General features: G+C 40.2%; 2 protein-coding genes across 3 annotated transcripts in view; both read left to right on the forward strand.

Moving 5' to 3' along the window:
- The first annotated feature begins 1,109 nt into the window (after positions 1–1,109).
- LOC144632012 (zinc metalloproteinase nas-37-like) lies at positions 1,110–11,517 on the forward strand. 2 transcript variants are annotated; one of them, XM_078490596.1, is made up of 10 exons: positions 1,110–1,145; positions 1,879–2,085; positions 2,983–3,042; positions 3,972–4,184; positions 4,915–5,032; positions 6,424–6,608; positions 8,172–8,390; positions 9,196–9,369; positions 10,510–10,683; positions 11,085–11,517. In XM_078490596.1, the coding sequence occupies exons 2-10, from the start codon at positions 2,028–2,030 to the stop codon at positions 11,093–11,095; spliced, it is 1,212 nt and encodes a 403-aa protein (XP_078346722.1). In that variant the 5' UTR covers positions 1,110–1,145; positions 1,879–2,027; the 3' UTR covers positions 11,096–11,517. The 2 variants fall into 2 exon arrangements, with proteins under 2 accessions (XP_078346722.1, XP_078346721.1); XM_078490595.1 differs by having other exon boundaries at positions 1,128–1,237.
- Positions 11,518–12,136: 619 nt separating this feature from the next.
- LOC144633706 (uncharacterized) overlaps positions 12,137–17,197 on the forward strand; it is a 32,955-nt gene continuing 27,894 nt past the window's right edge. Inside the window, exons 1-5 of the mRNA XM_078492566.1 lie at positions 12,137–12,250; positions 14,193–14,357; positions 14,850–14,957; positions 15,746–15,949; positions 16,812–16,929. Coding sequence (XP_078348692.1) covers positions 14,282–14,357; positions 14,850–14,957; positions 15,746–15,949; positions 16,812–16,929 — 506 coding nt within the window. The 5' untranslated portion in view covers positions 12,137–12,250; positions 14,193–14,281. The remainder of the gene's footprint in view (positions 12,251–14,192; positions 14,358–14,849; positions 14,958–15,745; positions 15,950–16,811; positions 16,930–17,197) is intronic.

A 17,197-nucleotide genomic window follows, 5' to 3' on the forward strand; every position in this document is an offset into this window, starting at 1 on the left:
TTGCGAGGTACAGTGGAACCCCGATATAACGACCTTCGATATAACAATATTTCCGGTATAACGATGAATATTCTCTGTCCCGGCAAAAGTTATAACAGTAAAATGTATGGGACAAAACCCCGATATAACGATCTTCAATATAACAACATTCCCGATATAACGATGAATATTCTATGTCCCGGCAAAAGTTACAGTAAAATGTATGGGACAGAACCTCGATATAACGATCATCGATATAACGATATTCCCGATATAACGATGAGAATTTAGCGGGCCGAACGTAAAATCTTCCCCGATATAACGATATTATCAGTAAACAGTCACAATTTAAGCAAAATATTGAACTTAATCCAATAACATAACAGTAATCGAGTAATCTCTAACGTTTCTGACAACACATTTGTACGATGATATACGAAAATGATACTGTATTCTAATTCTCTTTGTCCAGTAAAAAAAGTACACGTTAGGTTTACCCCGATATAACGATATTTTCGGTTATTTTACGGGCATATCGTTATATTGGGAGTTGCGATACAACGATCCCTCGATATAACGATAAAATTTTGCAGCTCCCTTGGCATATCGTTATATCGGGGTTCCACTGTAAATATCCAAAGCGACGCCGCCACGTCGACCCTTGGTCGGGTAAGGAAGTGATCTGACCTATAGGATCTACAGGTTTACCTGTATCATTGACGATTTTCGAGGTTTCCGAAGATATTCCGGCCGAAATCCTTAAAAAGTACGGATTTTCAAGTGGGTTAGTCATTTGCAAGAAGAGTGCGAAAACGCGCGTTTGAAGATTGCGAACGATCATAGAAGAACGGAAACTTCCGAACGTTTCCTGAACAAGATCCGATCACTTTGGCGATCATAGACGAATGATCGAGCACTTCCGAACATTGCCTGATGATAGACAAAAGAACACTTACGAACTTTACCCGAACACTACCCGATCACTTTCAAGATCATAGAGACGAATGATCAAACACTTCCGAGCATTTCCCGATGAAAGAACACTTCCGAACATTTCCCGAACACTACCAGAAGTCAAAATCTCCTTCGAAATCGTCACAATACAATCAAGCACCCGCTGCCACCTGAAAAAAAGCAGATGCTTTTAAAAAGTTACCGCCTTCAAGGTGAGTGCCATTTTCAAAATTGTTTTCTCAAGGTTAATTGGTAGCACGTAGAGAGCCAATTAACGATCTAAATTGATTCTCAGATTTCAACGGTGAGTGGTTTTTTAAATTCTGATTTTTTCCACCTTGCATGCCGTTTGATTTGTTTTATCAATTTTGCCATAAGCGTGAAATATGCCGCCCTGCTTACATCAACGCGAATTGTAATCGTGAACTATTTTGATGAGATATTTATCGCATTTTCTTTGCTTATTTCCCAATATAACCATAATATTGTTTTCATCAAACGACGAGAGAGCGCTCGTCATGTTATGTCCTGCATGGTTGTTTATTTCGACTCAACAATTCTCATTACTACCCCGTAAACCTTCTTAGTTCTTATTAACCGAGCAGGAGGTCTGAGTACAGACGAAACGCAGTGAGGTCTGTTCTCACGACCGATTTTTTTTTTTTTTTTTGTTGACAGGCTGAGTTAAGTTATAGAACATTCATATTTGTGATTTTTTTTAACATTGTTTCCATATTTGGGGTGGATTTACTTGCAACATAAGCGTATAGCCGTCTCATTTGCCTTGGGAATTTTTTATTGTTTTTTAACTCGAACACAAAAAATTTCAACGGGCAAATACGACGGCTATGCCCACGCCCTTGTAGTTTAACTATAGAGTTGTGTGTTTTTCTTTAGAAAAAAATAAACCGTTAAAATTACATTTCATTGTTTAATTATACATAGCGTTGCAACTTCACCTAGGCCTACTCTTCAAAGAAGGCAGAGCAAAGACTGTGCCACAAGGAAAAAATGGCTTCAAATGAGAGCGCTGCTCTGGACAGCAAGGTTCTTTCCTGACGAGGCGTAAAGTTCCCGTGCTGATCAGTTTACAGATGTTGTTGATAATATTGCTTGTTTGGGTCGCGCTTTGCGTTTCTTACCCTTTCAATGGTGAGTTATTTATTTATTTATGCCGTTTTGGTTCACGATGGTCTCATTTCATGCAAGATTGGTTTTCCAGTTATGCACCTAGCAATGTTAAGCCGGGGGGGGGGGGGGGGGGGACTCGGGCCGGGCATATACAGGGGATTCGAGAGCAATTGTTTGCCCGTAGTAGGCACTTTTGACCATTTTAATGGATTTTCTTACAACATTTTATTGAAGTTTAATGACTCTTGAAATGCTCTGGGGTTAGGCATTTGAACAGAAAGTCTCAGCTATGTTCAAATGCCCGTCCCATGCCCGGCCTCTCTTCCTACGGCTTAACATTGATAAGTGCATTACCTTCGAAAGTGATTCAGTGTTGCATTGCTTGAGGTTTACCTGTCACCTGTTACCAATCTCTTCTGTTTCGCATAAGGCCTCTACAAAGTGCCTCCATTGCTTTCGATCTTCAGCTGCTCTTCGAACCTCAGTCCAAGATTTCAGCCCATTTCATTTCTTCTGCGCTTTACTTCTTCACTCATTAGCTCTTTCTATAAAAGGTCTTTGGTGCTGACACCATCTTGCCATTCACCCCGGAGAGTAGCGAAGTGCGGGAGTGACGTCACGACTAAGACAAGACTCAGACAAACAAACCGAAATTGCGGACGATTTTCCTAAAACACTTTCTAAAGCAGCCAGTGTTCCTAAAACACTTTCACAAAACGAAAACTTCGCCTAGATTCCTTTTATTTCTCTCAGAACACGCTGATTTTTTCTGAGCCTCGTGCGGGGTTATATTCATTTGCATTCTATTTTTAGACCTCGCGCGCTTCGCTATTGCTTGAGGTTTGTAGATTGATATTTGGTGTGTTACCCTTGGTTAGGTGTTTACAAACTTTTTGCCGATCATTCCTTTCGTGACAGATAACCCTAAAGGCCTGAAGGACAACACTATTCTGGATCGTATCGAAGAAGCTAACGAAGGTAAGGCTTTTTTCCTTCATGTGTTTGTAGCGCCTTGTATGGGATACTAATCTATCACAATTGGCCAGGCATTCAGCACTTTCGGAACTTCTCCCTGTTGGGAGGCGCGGTGGCCTAATGGTTAGCGCGCTCGCCTCCGAGTCGAACGGCCCGGGTTCAAGGCCTGGCCCGGGCGCTGCGTTGTGTTCTTGGGCAAGACACTTTACTCTCATTGTGCCTCTCTCCACCCAGGTGTGCAAATGGGTACCGGCGAATTTACTGCTGGGAGGTAACCCTGCGATAGACTAGCATCCCGTCCAGGGGGGAGTAGCAATACTCCTAGTCGCTTAATGCTACGGAAACCGGGATAAGCTCCGGCTGTATGAGTCTCATGGCCGGACACAGACTTTCCTTTTTTTTACCCTGTTTCCGTAGCATGCTACTCACCCCTGGATGGAAGGCTACAATGTACGTCACAATTCTTGGGGCACTTGCCAAAAACAGGGGGAAAACTAGCAATTACCCCAAACCCCATTACAATGTTGTGTACCTTGAAAAAACAATGCTCTCCATTGCCGTGTATTTTGCAACATTGGTTTTGGGGAAAGGGGTTTTTTCCATTACTGAGAATTCGGATGTCACGTTACAGCTTTTGAATTGAGTGTCCCAAGGAATTATTGCTCGGATTGTAGTCCATCTGAGGTTGCTTTCCAGCATTCTGTCAGGTTGGGCTTATAATTCACCGATACCCATTTAAACTCCTGGTGCATGGAGAAGCAGTGTGACGTAAAGTGGTTTGTCCAAGAACACAACACGATGACCCCAGTGATTCGGAATCCAACGCGCAAACCGCCAGGAAACCGCGCCCTCCTAACAAAAAAACGTCAGCTTGATCATGTTGACTGACAAAGACGCGTATCAAATTTCATTCCTTTGTCTTTTCATTCTAGAGGACCACACGGAAAAGAAAATCAAGAATATTTTCGAAGCTGACATTCAGCTGACCAAAAGCGACAGGGAGGGAGTGGACACCAAAAGTGTTGACTCTAAAGATACAGCTGATGTTGATGTAGATAGCGTGGTCACAAAGCGAAAAGCTATAAGTTCACGACGACTTCTCTGGGTCACAAAAGAAGTTCCAGTTGAACTGGGGGTATCGGCAAGTAAGATGTCACGAAATGTTTTGACTCTTCAGGGGAAGGGGATGTTTTCTGAAATATTCAAGAATCATCACCAAATTCCATATCAGACATTATGTGTAGAGCGTTAAAAGGCCGATTTACATGGTACGATTTTGTCGCATGCGTCAAGCTTACGACACGCCTACAACAGTCGTAAGCGAGTTGTAGGTTTGATTTACACGACACAATTCGTGTCGTAGGCCTGTTGTAAGCATGTCGCATGCGACAAAATCGTACCGTGTAAATCGGTCAACTTGATCACTGACTTCGCTTAAAAAGGCTGTGATCGTTTGCACGAACAACTTTTCTTTTGGCTATGAGAACAAACAAATTCAGCAAAAAAGACTTCGGTTTATTGGAAGACTCTCAACTCCTTGAAAATGTGATGTACAAGGTCTTGAAATTTATTGTTTTCATTTTTAAAGTAGCTGTTTTATTTGGGTTGAAATCAGAGAATGAATTCGTATTGCATAATACAACAAATTTTTCACCACCGTCTCCTTAAAAAAATAAAGTTTTGTTGTCGAAAGTGCTTTAAAAACCCCATTAATGCAAAAGGACACGAAGTCTGTGAAGCCAGTATTCCCAAGTTGGTGATTCTCTTAGTTCTCAGCACCTGTCTATGTGACAATGTATTAGTACTGTATGGAGAAATTGGATGCATGATCAAACAAACACTTAAATTTGGTCTGTATTTTCGTACCACATAAAGAATATGCATGGAATAATATTCTAGCGGCTATAGATGAGATACAGAAGAAGTCATGTATTCGATTCAGAGAGTTGGAGACTGGTGATAAACACTGGATACGTTTTGTAAAGAAAACCGGGTAAGGACGCTGATGTATTCTTCTATTTATGTCGTAACGCCCAATGAAACTTACTTTGTTTTGGGAGCTGGAGGGAGGGCTCTTATCGGAGGGAGAGCGTTTACAGCTAATTCAAGAAATGTCAGAAAAAAGTACAAACGTGCACCCGACAAGACCGAATGGTGGCCTGGCTATTCACTTGAATTTTGTATTTTGGACTAGAGAAAATGTACAAGTTTGTATTTTTGCGCGTGAAGATTTTGTTTTTCCTCTCAGGAGACATTTGTCTGTAGCTTTACTTTTACTGTTGCATGTCTTAAGTGTGAAAATTCTTCTAAAATTCAGCGTAGCTAAAAGTACCAAGTTTCCACATGTCTGAAGAAAAAGAAAACGTGCTACTTCGCTTTTGTCATGCCGCATCTAAGTATTCAGCACGTGCAGTAGCTCCCTACTTCTTCCCATCATTCTACCTTTCGGTCTTTGGCGTGCATTTTTGTGCTTTTTTCTGACAACCTTTCTCGAATTAGCTGTATTTACACCTAATTGAAGAAACGTTGACAATGTGAAAAGGATAAACCATGAACGATATAACCTAATGGTATTCTGGGTAGACACCCTTGGTAAGCTTAGTAATTTTCTTTTGTTAATAATCAAAATATTTCCTTTCTTTGAGAGCCTTGGGAGCATGATTTATGTAACCTGTTTGATTATTATGTTTACTCTGCACAAATGACGACTATGTTTTTTCCGATTTTCCAGTAAAGTAACATTTGGATTGCATCGTTCATGGTTTATGCTTTTCATAAGTCAACGATTCTTCAATCAGGTGTATTTAATGATATGTACATCTGAAAGAGTGAAACGAAAGAGAACCAGAAACGGTTTTAAAGGATCCTTCGCAACCATGATACCTTGCGCGAGCGAATTTTGACGTCCGCCATTTTCTCTGCCATCTAAATTCGGACATTTCGCATGTTGAGAAGAAATCCTCGTCCATCCTTAAACATTTGCTTGACTGAGGTATCAACTGCCACAAATGCTCTTTAAAATTATCGGTGCTTATTTTTGACTAGTTATTTTATCTTTTTTTTGTTTGAAATGAAATTTAACTGGTTAAATTTGAAGGATCCAAGTCAGCCTGCGTCATTTTCGATGCCATCGTATTTATGAAAATTGTATGGCGAAGCGAAATCTTAATTCACTGCTTTTTGTTGTACTACTGGAAGTCTGTTTAATGACTTTTAGCAGTTTCACAGTGATCTCTTTTGTTAAGACACGCTCTGAGTAGATTATAATACCTAAACTCTCGTATGTAAACGAAAACAAGGCGTAGCTGAATAGGATCCTTTTACATCGACGTTACGTTTGAGTATAATTTGCCTTTGTGTTTAACATTCCGTGCTGCTTTGTAGGTGCTTTTCACCGGTTGGTCGGCAATACGACAAGCCAGGTATGCAGGAGTTATCAATAGGTGAAGGTTGTAACAGCAAAGGAATTATTATGCACGAACTGATGCACGCGCTCGGCTTCTGGCATGAACAATCAAGGACAGACAGAGATGACTACCTGGAAGTACTCTGGGAGAACGTCAAAAAGGGTACGTGACATTGGTTTAAATTGGTCACGTGGTACATCTGCACTGGAGTTTTATCACGTGCAACTGCTAGGGCCGATTCGGACGATACAACTTTTTCGCATGCAACTAGCTTACAACTATTAACGTTTCAACAATCCTAGCCCCACACAATGCCTAATAATTTAAGTCGTATGCGAGCAGGGATCGTCCAAAGTGTCGCATACGACAAGGTTGTACTGTTAAAAAAGCCCTCATGTGTAATATCTCTCTGTGTACCTGTGATACGATTACGCGCCGATATCGTCGTTAAAAAAAGAAACTGGTACAAAAGCTAAACTTGTTCGAGATTCTCCTTTGCGTGTAAAATATTACAGGCGCGCTTTCCGATAAGGTGATTCTATTTGTTGAGAGTTTGGCATTCTTTCTCAGCCAGAGACGTGATCCGTACACTACAGAAAGAGTCGCAAAACGATGACTAACAAAAAAATTTTCAAGAAGTCAGTGGAAGTTTCTTTGACGTTGTCCATTGTTTTTGTGTGCGTATACTTTTGCCCAGCGTAACGACTCTTGGTTTAGAACATAATTTCTGATGGGCGATTGGGCGATGCCCATATTCTCAATTGAGAAATCTTACCAGTTACGTACCTCTTGAAAAAAATGTGACACGGGTACAAAATATTACTCGTCACAGAATAGTGAAAGAAATTTTAGCTCTAATTTATGATCAAATAACATGTAGCCACCGTCACGCAAGTAACGATACTGTCACGCGCGCGTTACAAAAAAAATAAATCCAAAGCTTTTGAGTAAAAAAAATCAAGGATACTATAGGTTGTAGAAAACTACTAGATAGTCTACGTGTCCAAGTCTCAAGTCTGTACGGTATTCTGTACTCGAGTTGTTCGTTAAAATGTTCCACACAAATTTAGAGAGCACAGTATGAAAGCGCCATGTTGGAGCCCATGCGGAGGGGCACCAAGATGGCTGTTGGAAATCAATGAAAACATCTGGCATTCACTTCTGCTTTAAAAGTGGTCGGTTCACTTTCGTGAATACGTAAACATTGACATAAACACTTCTCGTAAAACCTTAATTGTTCAGATCGTTAAAAATCACAGGATGAGGCATTTTTTCAGCATACGTGACAGCCTTCAGGCGGCCAATCTGATGTTATGTGGCGCAATACTACAAAATTTCAAAATGTTATATCTTTAAGACGGTGCATGCTATCGAGCTGAAAACCTTCAATAACATATATATTAAGGACGTCCTTAAGGACTTCTGAGGATAAAAACTCAGGGGTCTTGCGATTCTGGATTTTACAATTTTGATGACGTCACGTGAAAACCAAGAATAGAAATCACTACACCGTACAAACGTGTACCGCTCATTAACTCCTACGGACTAAAGATCCTTAATCAGCTAGTCACGCAATTTTTCCTACGGTAGGGGCAGACGGGACATTGTTTTGATCAAATAACAAATTCTCAAAACTAACATGAAAAAAATATGACAAAAAGTAAGGAGAAATTACATTTCCAGCTTGGGACTAATCAAAATAACAACTGAATTTTTTCCATGTAGGAACAGAACATAATTTTAACCGCTACAAACCAGAACAGCAGGACTCAACAGGAGGCTCGTATGACTTCTCAAGTATCATGCATTATGGAAATTACGCGTTTTCCAAAAATGAGAAGCCGACCATGTTGTCTGTAAAGGATCCCATGCTTCAATTTGGACAAACTGAAAAACTGAGTTCCACGGATGTTCTACAACTTAACAGCGTCTACGACTGCGAATGTGAGTATCTGTCGATCTGACCGGAAAATTCCATAAATAAATAATTGGGAATTTACAGTGGCATCTTCCACACTTCTGATCCCACTGATTACAGATCAAATTGGAATTTAGTAGTATTAGTTTTTGTGGAGTGAGGAAAACAGGAGAACCCGGAGATAAACCCTCGGAGCAAGGACGATAACCAACAACGAACTCAACCCACATATGACGCCGGGTCTGGGAATCGAACCCGGGCCACTTTAGTGGGAGGCGAGCGCTCTCACCACTGTGCAATTCCAGCAACCACCTCATCCCTGCTCTTACGTCATCATACTGATGACGTAGCTCCACAGACATCCGTGAAGTGTCTCTGATTGGCTGCCGCTCGGTTTAAAATAGTGGAAGCTATTACAGAGTAAACTAGAGAAAAGGTGGTAAAGCCTTATGTTGAGCCAAGTGGCTCATCATGTCGGCTATGTTTCTTTAGCATCAAGCGACTGAAAGTATTTCCGCTCCCTCCTGGATGGAATGCTTCTCCATCGCAAGGTTACCCCAAGCAGTAAATTCGCTGGTACCCATTTATACATCTGGGTGGAGAGAAGCACTGTGAGAGAATAGTGTCTTGCCTAAGAACACAACACAGTGACCCCGGCCAGTGCTATAACCCGGACCGCTCGATCCAGAGTCCAGCGCGCTAACCATTAGGCCACCGCGCCTCCCGCGCCCTGCACAGAGATACAGTAATGAACAATTGCTTATAGTAAACCCTAGTGTGTTAGTACTTATGTTGGAGAATACGCTCTCTGATGTCTTTTTTTCCTAATAGCTGACAAAAGTCGCGGTTGGAGTTCATGGGGTAGCTGGAGTCCTTGTGACAAGAAATGTTCAAGGGAAAGAGAGAGATTTTGCTCCGCAAAGGACCTGAAAAAGTGTCCAGGAGCAAAGGAAAGTAATAGAGTTCAAGTACAAAAAGGAAAGTGCGGGTCCCACGAATGCTATAGTGAGTTGGGGAATGTTATTTGAGAGACATATTGATTAAAGGGACTGTGTCACGAATTTTAGCCAAATTAAGGCATGAGAAAATGACCATCAAGTTGAGGGAAATATAAAAATTACCTCCTAAAACAGTGAAGGGACATTTCGATAGCACAGTAAATACAAAAGAAGGTACGGATGGCCAGAAATGACGAAGATTGAAACGGATTGCGATATGGGTTTTTGAAAAATGGTCCGGCGGAACAGTTTTCAAAGTTAATCTCGTTTGCTTGTAACTTTAAATTTTATCGCCCAGGAGACAAAGTTGGATACAATGAAGCTATGGTTTTGTCATTTAGATACATAGAAGTAATTCCTTTGCAAACATTAGGATTTATAGCGAGTATTTGGCAAAACTAATAAAATAAACTTCAATCAGCCGTGACACAGTCCCTTTAATTTGTTATGAATTGGTGGTTTCCTTCAATGCTACAAAAACTGTTTGTTTGCTTGAAAAACGTCAGAAAACTATCAGATTGGAGTAGAAGCTCAGCCGTGTTCTTTTGAAAATCCGCGAATCTGATTGGTTCGCCCATTGTTTTTTATCAATCACGCCCGCGTTGCACTATAAAGATAAATACTGACCCTCTCTCTGCAATATATCGACGTTTGCAGCCATGAACCAAAACATCAGTGTGGAAGCTACTAAAATCTTTGATGTAATGCAGACAGAGAAAAATAGGGGGGTCAATAACTATAGAAGATAATTACTTCGGTTCACAGCATTATTGGGTATAGTGAAGGCAGCTTCGGCCAGCGGCTTTAGTATCTGTGACCTTCCGTTACTTTCTATTAAGGACAATTATTTGTAAATTTTTGGCTTAAAGTACATAATTGTAGGTTTTGGACTGGAATTCGTTAGAGTCTCAACTAAAACAATTAGACTACTCGCGCTCGTTTCCTATGAGCGATAGATAACTCGGACTTGGAGTCTAATTGATAAATAGAGCAGGGAGAAATCTTGATTATTACTGGTCGGATAAAACGCAATCAACTGGCAGCTCATCCTAGCATGTTTTCCCTTTTAACCCCCCCCCCCCCCCCCAACAAAAAAAGAGTAAATTTTGTTATAAATCTTGTTTGTTTGTTTGTTTGGTGTTCCTAGCTCCAGTTGAAGGCCACTGGGGGAGGTGGGGACCGTGGAGTAAATGTTCTCGAACATGTGGTCAGGGCTACAGCACAAGATCTCGGCAATGTGATGATCCGCGACCTGCTTATGGTGGAAAGTTTTGCAAAGGAACATTCGTCGAAGTTAAGCCTTGTCAGTTAAAGAAAACATGTAAGTGTTCACATCTTCATCCTATTTCAGGCCTTTAGGTAATTTCTCTCAACATCCAGCCGGAATGCTTTCTTGTAAGAAATATTGTTTTGGTAGAAAGATAGACAGGTTGTGATTTTGACATGACGTGTTCTTCTCTTTCTGGTAAGAAAGAAACGTCGAAAATTTTCGGACCACCCTGCGGTTTTTGTTCACAACTTAAAAGATAAGCGCTATCTCTTCTGACTGGTCGGCTGATTTCGAAAAAATAATAATCAAAGTTTATTGTAACCAGTTCTTCCCGAAATGACCGACACTTATTACTTAAGCGTTTTCTGTAATTTAGAGCAGAAGTTTTCTTGCATTTGGTTCCTTTCTTATAACAGAATTGTTGGTGCTGATGATATTTTTTTATTCCTTAGGTGGATGGTGATGTCACTGTTGCTATGGTTACCAAGAAAACAAGAGTCACCAACTGAAGTTTATAATCCCGAAAAGGGAAAAAGAAGGGACAATTACGGAGAAACAACATTGTTCTTATAATTCGAGAAAATAGTATTTCGTGATCAAAATGAAGAATGCATCCATAAACCAGCAATCAGGGCATTTTCAAAAAAGCAAAGAAGAAACGGATACTGACACTATTTTTTTATTATCTTAACCAAAAACACGTGAAATCTTCCGCCTTTCTGCGACTTAAGAAAAAGTTTGTTTGTTTCTACAAGTTATTGTTATGAAAACTGCGCACTTTTGGAGTTACAACTTCTGCTACAACAAGTTCCACAGTTTAATATAAAGTTGTTTGAAAAGCGGAGCAACAAACGTTTGAGAAAATAAATAAATTTAATATTTGTATTTGGGTCTGTTATCAATGCTTTCTTTCCTCCAGTGAACTTACACACGTACATTTGAAAGTGACAATCTGTCTCTCAGCGGACAAACAAACGAACGTTAAAAAACCGTCTATTGGTATCTAGATTTTGATGTGTATCATCGACGAGTTTTCGAGACTTTCGAAGACAATCCGACAATCAATAGACGAACGAACACTTCCGAATGTTTCCCGAGCATCATCGATAACTTTCGCGATCAAAGACGAACGAGCACTTCCGATCGCTTCCCCGAGAACCACCCGATGACTACACGAACCCCTAAAACACCTTCAAACGTTTTCGAACACTTCCCGATCGCCATCCTGCTCATAGACGAACTGAACTGAACTTTATTTGTCAGTCGAAAGAACTCTTTCCAACGTTTCCCGAACATTGCCCGATGAACCAGCACTTCAAAACGTTTCCCAAATACTCCCCGATCAATAGGCCAACGATCACTTCCTATAATAGACGAACACTTCCGAGCATTTCCCGAAAACTTCTAGTTGTCAAAATCGGCTTGCAAATCGTAAGAATACAATCCAATGACAGCACCACCCGTAACCACCTGAAAAAGCGGCAGATACTTTTGAGTGAACGGCGCCAAGTGGTGTGATTTTCCAAATTGTTTTCTTTAGAGAAAATAACCTCAAGGCTAATAGGTGACAGCACGAAAAGGCCAATTAACGAACAATATTTATTCTCAGATTTCAACGGTAAGTATTTTTAATTTTATTTTTTTCTATCACTTGGCGTGTGAAATATATCACCTTGCTAGTTACATTAACGCAAAATATATTGGTGAACTATTTTGTTGAGATATTTACCTTTATTTGTTTACTCATTGTTTCATTATGGAAAAAAATAATAATATTGTTTTTATATAATGTGTTGTACAAATATACAGCGGTAGACAAAGAGAATAACAGACCGCTTGAACTAAACAGCGAGAATAACGTATTTGATACACGTGTGGTTATTAACTTGGCATGAAGGCCGAAAGGTGATATATTTGGCTCTAGGTCATGACATGCGGACCGAGAGCAGCGATATCAGACCATAAAGTCTTTCTTGATGCTTTATCCTGCTTGTTTATTACGACTCAACACTTCTTACTACTACACCGTTAACATTCAACTCCATATTAACCTCTTTGTAATTTACAGCAATGGAAACCCCAATGACAAAATCTAGACTCACCCTTTTGTTTAAATTCTAATTAAATACCTGCCGAGCTCGGTTATTACATGTAAAGGCTGTGCAACGGCTAAGTTAAATTTATGTTATTAAATTTTGTCGAATATTCGCTATGAAACTAAATTTTTGCAAAAAACATTAATTCTTTGTTTCTAAATGACAAAACCATAGCTTCATTGCAGCCAAATTTGTCTCCCGGACGTAATAATTTAAATTAAAGTTACAAGCAGACAAGATTAACTTTGAAAACTGTTCCGCCGGACCATATTTCAAAAACCCATATCACAATCTTTTTTAATCTTCAGCACTTTTGGCCATCCGTACCTTCGATTCTTACAAGCAGACAAGATTAACTTTGAAAACTGTTCCGCCGGACCATATTTCAAAAACCCATATCACAATCTTTTTTAATCTTCAGCACTTTTGGCCATCCGTACCTTCGATTCTTTTGCATTTTGTGTGTTATTTGAATATTTCTTCACTGTTTAAAAAGGTTATTTTATATATGTATAGGTAATCACATGATTTCGAGTGCCATTTGGGATAAATCAGCACGAGTAAATTTTTCAAAGGCTAACCAAATAAACTTACTTTTCCGATTCGTTCTTAAACATAACGGAGTTGCCGGGCTTTGTAAAATCCAGATACCGCTAGGGAATTTAAAATCTCTCTCTCGTGCATTATCAGGTGCTTTTATCCTCATTCAGTTGTATTGGTATGGGCTGAAATGGCCAACTTCAATTTACGCTTGTAATCTTCCTTCTTTACGAGCCGTCGCGTAATTAAGAAAATCCACGATTGGTTGCTTTCAGCAGTTTCGTAAAGCCTCTCTTGTGCTGTACAAACGTCCAATTGCTAGTACTTTGGCTTATATACTTATAAATTTCGTTAAATCGGTCAAACTTTTCATGAATCGTTATGTTTTTGCTCGATATTTGCTCTCTCAAACACTCCGACATCGGCCGCCATTTTGTTTTGGCGCGCTTTCCGACTTTCCAGTCAACCAATTTAATTTCAACTTTCTGCACTCAATTTCAACTTTTTGTTCTCAATTTCAACTCTCTGCACTGTTTGGGATCATGAGCATGCAAAAATTTTTGTATGTATATTATTATTAAACGAATTTGATGGTCATTTCCTATGCCTAAGTTTGGCTAAAATCCGTGACACGTTACCTTTGATTTTCACTCCCTTCTTTCTGACTCTCATTTCTGATAAAAAACGGTTGATGTTGAATTTTCAAAAATCTTCCAGTTCTTTTCTATGTTATTTGGCATCATTTCGCAAAATGTTATTGATATACCCTGTAGCTGGATTCAGGCGACCCTGTTATATAAGTGGTTCTTTATTGTTTTGTTGACAGGCTGAGAAATTATAGCAGATTAATATTTGTAATTTGGTAATATTGTTTCCATATTTGTATTTCTAACTAGAGTTGTTTTGTGTGTGTGTGTTTTTTAGGAAAAAACTTTTGAATTTAAAATTCATAAAGAATTTTGCAAGGAAAAAAATGGTTTCATGATGAACGAAAGCGCTGCTGTGAAGTTCCCATGCTGATCAGTTTACAGATGTTGTTAGTTACATTCCTCGTTTGGGTCGCGCTTTGCGTGTCTCATCCACTGAATGGTGAGTTGTTTGTTTGTTTTATATTTTTATATTCTGTTCTATGCAATATTGTTTTTCCCGGTTTCTTACGAAAGTAATCTGGTTTTGCATTGCTTGAGGTTGCCATTCATTGTGCGTCATCTAGCCAATCACTCGAAATCACAGCGAAAATCAGTTTCGTATGCTCCACCAATAAGTTGCAAACCGAAAAATAATCATTCGAGTCGGGTAACATTTCCCGCGCTTTTCATCGGCTGCATGGTTTCTCGTGCTTGCCAACGATTTTTTGTCCTCAGCTGCATTCTGATTGGCTCATTTTGATGCGGGCTGATTGCAGTCCTATTTTCTCTCCAAGACGCACACGCAAAGGGATATTTTTGCATGGGAGCAAGGTTGCAGTTCTTACAAATCTTGGAAAAATTGATTTTTTTGACAAATTGAGAAATGGATTGTTTAGGCTCAGAAATTTCCTTTTTGACGATTGTAATCAGTAAGAAATTATACAACCAACAGATAAAACCCATCATCATCCTCCAGTGTTTGATGGAACAGATAAGACACTACCAGAGAACTCGGGTGAAGACCACTCAGTAACTGAACAAATTGAGGAGATCAACCAAGGTGAGATATTAAGATCAAATTAATGACCGATCTTTTATGACCTTAGCAGCTGACGGTCACATGGCACCAAAGCCGCCATGGTGGAGAGTAAGCTACGCACTGGAACTTCCAAAACTATTGAAAAGCAAACGTCAAGCTTGACCAGTTGAAGTCGCAGCTCGTAGCCTGCTCCCTAGCGTGGCGGATATTGTACCACATGGCCGTTTGTTACAAAGGGCCATTCCGGTCTCTGAGGAACTGGGCCAAACATTGTTTAGCAAAAAAATTGTTACCAAAAATTGTTACGGAACTGATCTCGCCATTAGACTGCTTGCAGTCTGTTTTTCTCTCGAAATGTAGTAAGGGAGACGAAGGAAGGATTGGGGCGAGACAAGAGTGCGCGCCCGATCGGATCGACCCCAAGCCCCTTTCATCCACCCGCCAGTTCAACCAGTTTGCTCGCGTTCCTGATATAACCGCACGCTCCGACCTTAAGAGACCCAAGAGAAAAGACAGACTACCAGTAGTCTATCTCGCCATCGGATTACGTAATAATTTTAGGACTACTCACTGGTGTTCGTGCTATTCTTTAATTGGATAGTAAAAATCGGGCACTTAACGAGTGTTCAACGAAGATTTTCCGGACACGGCGCTTGTTTCTTTGATTGCGGCGGTGTGGCCTAGTGGTTATAGCGCCTGTCACGTAACCCGGAGATCCCGGGTTCAAATCTTCCTCTCTGCCACTAGGTGGTCCCGAATTCAACTCCCCCGCGCTAAATAAAGTTATTTGTTTATTTACTTTATTCCAGATAGTGGTTATTTAGACAAACTGTTCGAATCAGACATTAAGCTTACTCCTCAAGACTACTCCCGAGTAGATACCAGTCCCACTGGAGATGCAGAAGGCGCGGATGTTCAAGTGGCGAGTATTGAGCGGGCAGAAAAAAGAAAAGCTGTACGCACGCGCAGAAAGATTTGGCCATCCAGGATCATTCCCGTGGTAAACTATGTGGGTGAGCGACATGCACATGTCTGTCATTAGGAAGTCGGTAGCCTGTATAGCAGGCGCCAGAGTAGTTTTTCGGCGCGCATTTGGGTAATGCGAAAGGCACCGTCTCTCGCCATTCGCGTTTTCCAAATGCGCGCCCAAAACTCCTCTGGCGCCTTGAAAACCGTCCCCAGGACAGAGCGAGTTGGAAATGCAGGATCAAACAAATACCTTCTACATAACAAATTCTCCTAAATTCACAATATATATAGAAAATTGATCAATGACTCCCCATCTCAAAAGGATTCGCCACTGCAAACTATTTTGTGAAGTGTCCGGAAATTTGTTTCGAATTGTAGGATATCCTTTACGCTTGGATAAGATTCCGCTTTCAAACAACAGAGGCGCGGCAGATGTACAAATGAGCACCGGCCACTTGACAAAATATTGTCAACCTCCCATAAGGACTTACAAGCCCTTATAATTTAATTTTTACCGTTCAAAGTTCGATACATAACCGGTATCCTGACGATTTATAAGTTTTTTGGAGCTTTACTAAAAAAGATCTAAGTGTTTGAAAATAGCTATATGCGGACTTGTCGGCGCCATTTGTCAAAGCACTTTGGTTACGTTCGCATGCGGAACATTTAAAACGTGAAAACACTCGTTTACCTGAGGAAATGGGAATGTTTTTTACTCAGCAATTATTTTATCTATCCTTGCCCATACTAGCACTTGAATGTGAACGTAATTCCCCGAAATGGAAGGAAAAGTTGCCTGAGACGTTTGACCTCGCCGGAGGTCAAACGCTTGATAAATCACTCAAATTATCTTCAAATTCAGAACTAATGAGTAATTTCGGTGGACGGTGTCTTTTTTTCCGACAGATGAGGCTCGTGCTAATGTTCTTGAAGCGATGAGGGAGATACAAAAAGTATCGTGTGTGCGATTCAAAGACAGAGAAGATGGCGACAAACACTGGGTAAAGATAATCAAGAAAAACGGGTGAGAGAAAACAAGTACTTTATGATAAATTTCTACACCCTGGGGCTCCCAAAAAAAATATACGTTGAAGCTCTTCCCGTGGTCAAAACTCTTATCTTTTCATACACCATTTTGAACGGAAAGTTATACCTAACCCCTTTTATACACTTTCGATAGAATATGGTATCCCTTTCCCATACCTTATTACATGAAATTTTATCGACACGTTAATTTCGCGAATTTCGCGATTCCAAAAAAATCAGAAATTAAAGTGACGCGAACAATAAGT

The sequence above is a fragment of the Oculina patagonica genome, chromosome 12, assembly GCF_052425735.1.
Source record: "Oculina patagonica isolate OP01 chromosome 12, crgOcupat, whole genome shotgun sequence".
Taxonomy (NCBI): domain Eukaryota; kingdom Metazoa; phylum Cnidaria; class Anthozoa; order Scleractinia; family Oculinidae; genus Oculina; species Oculina patagonica.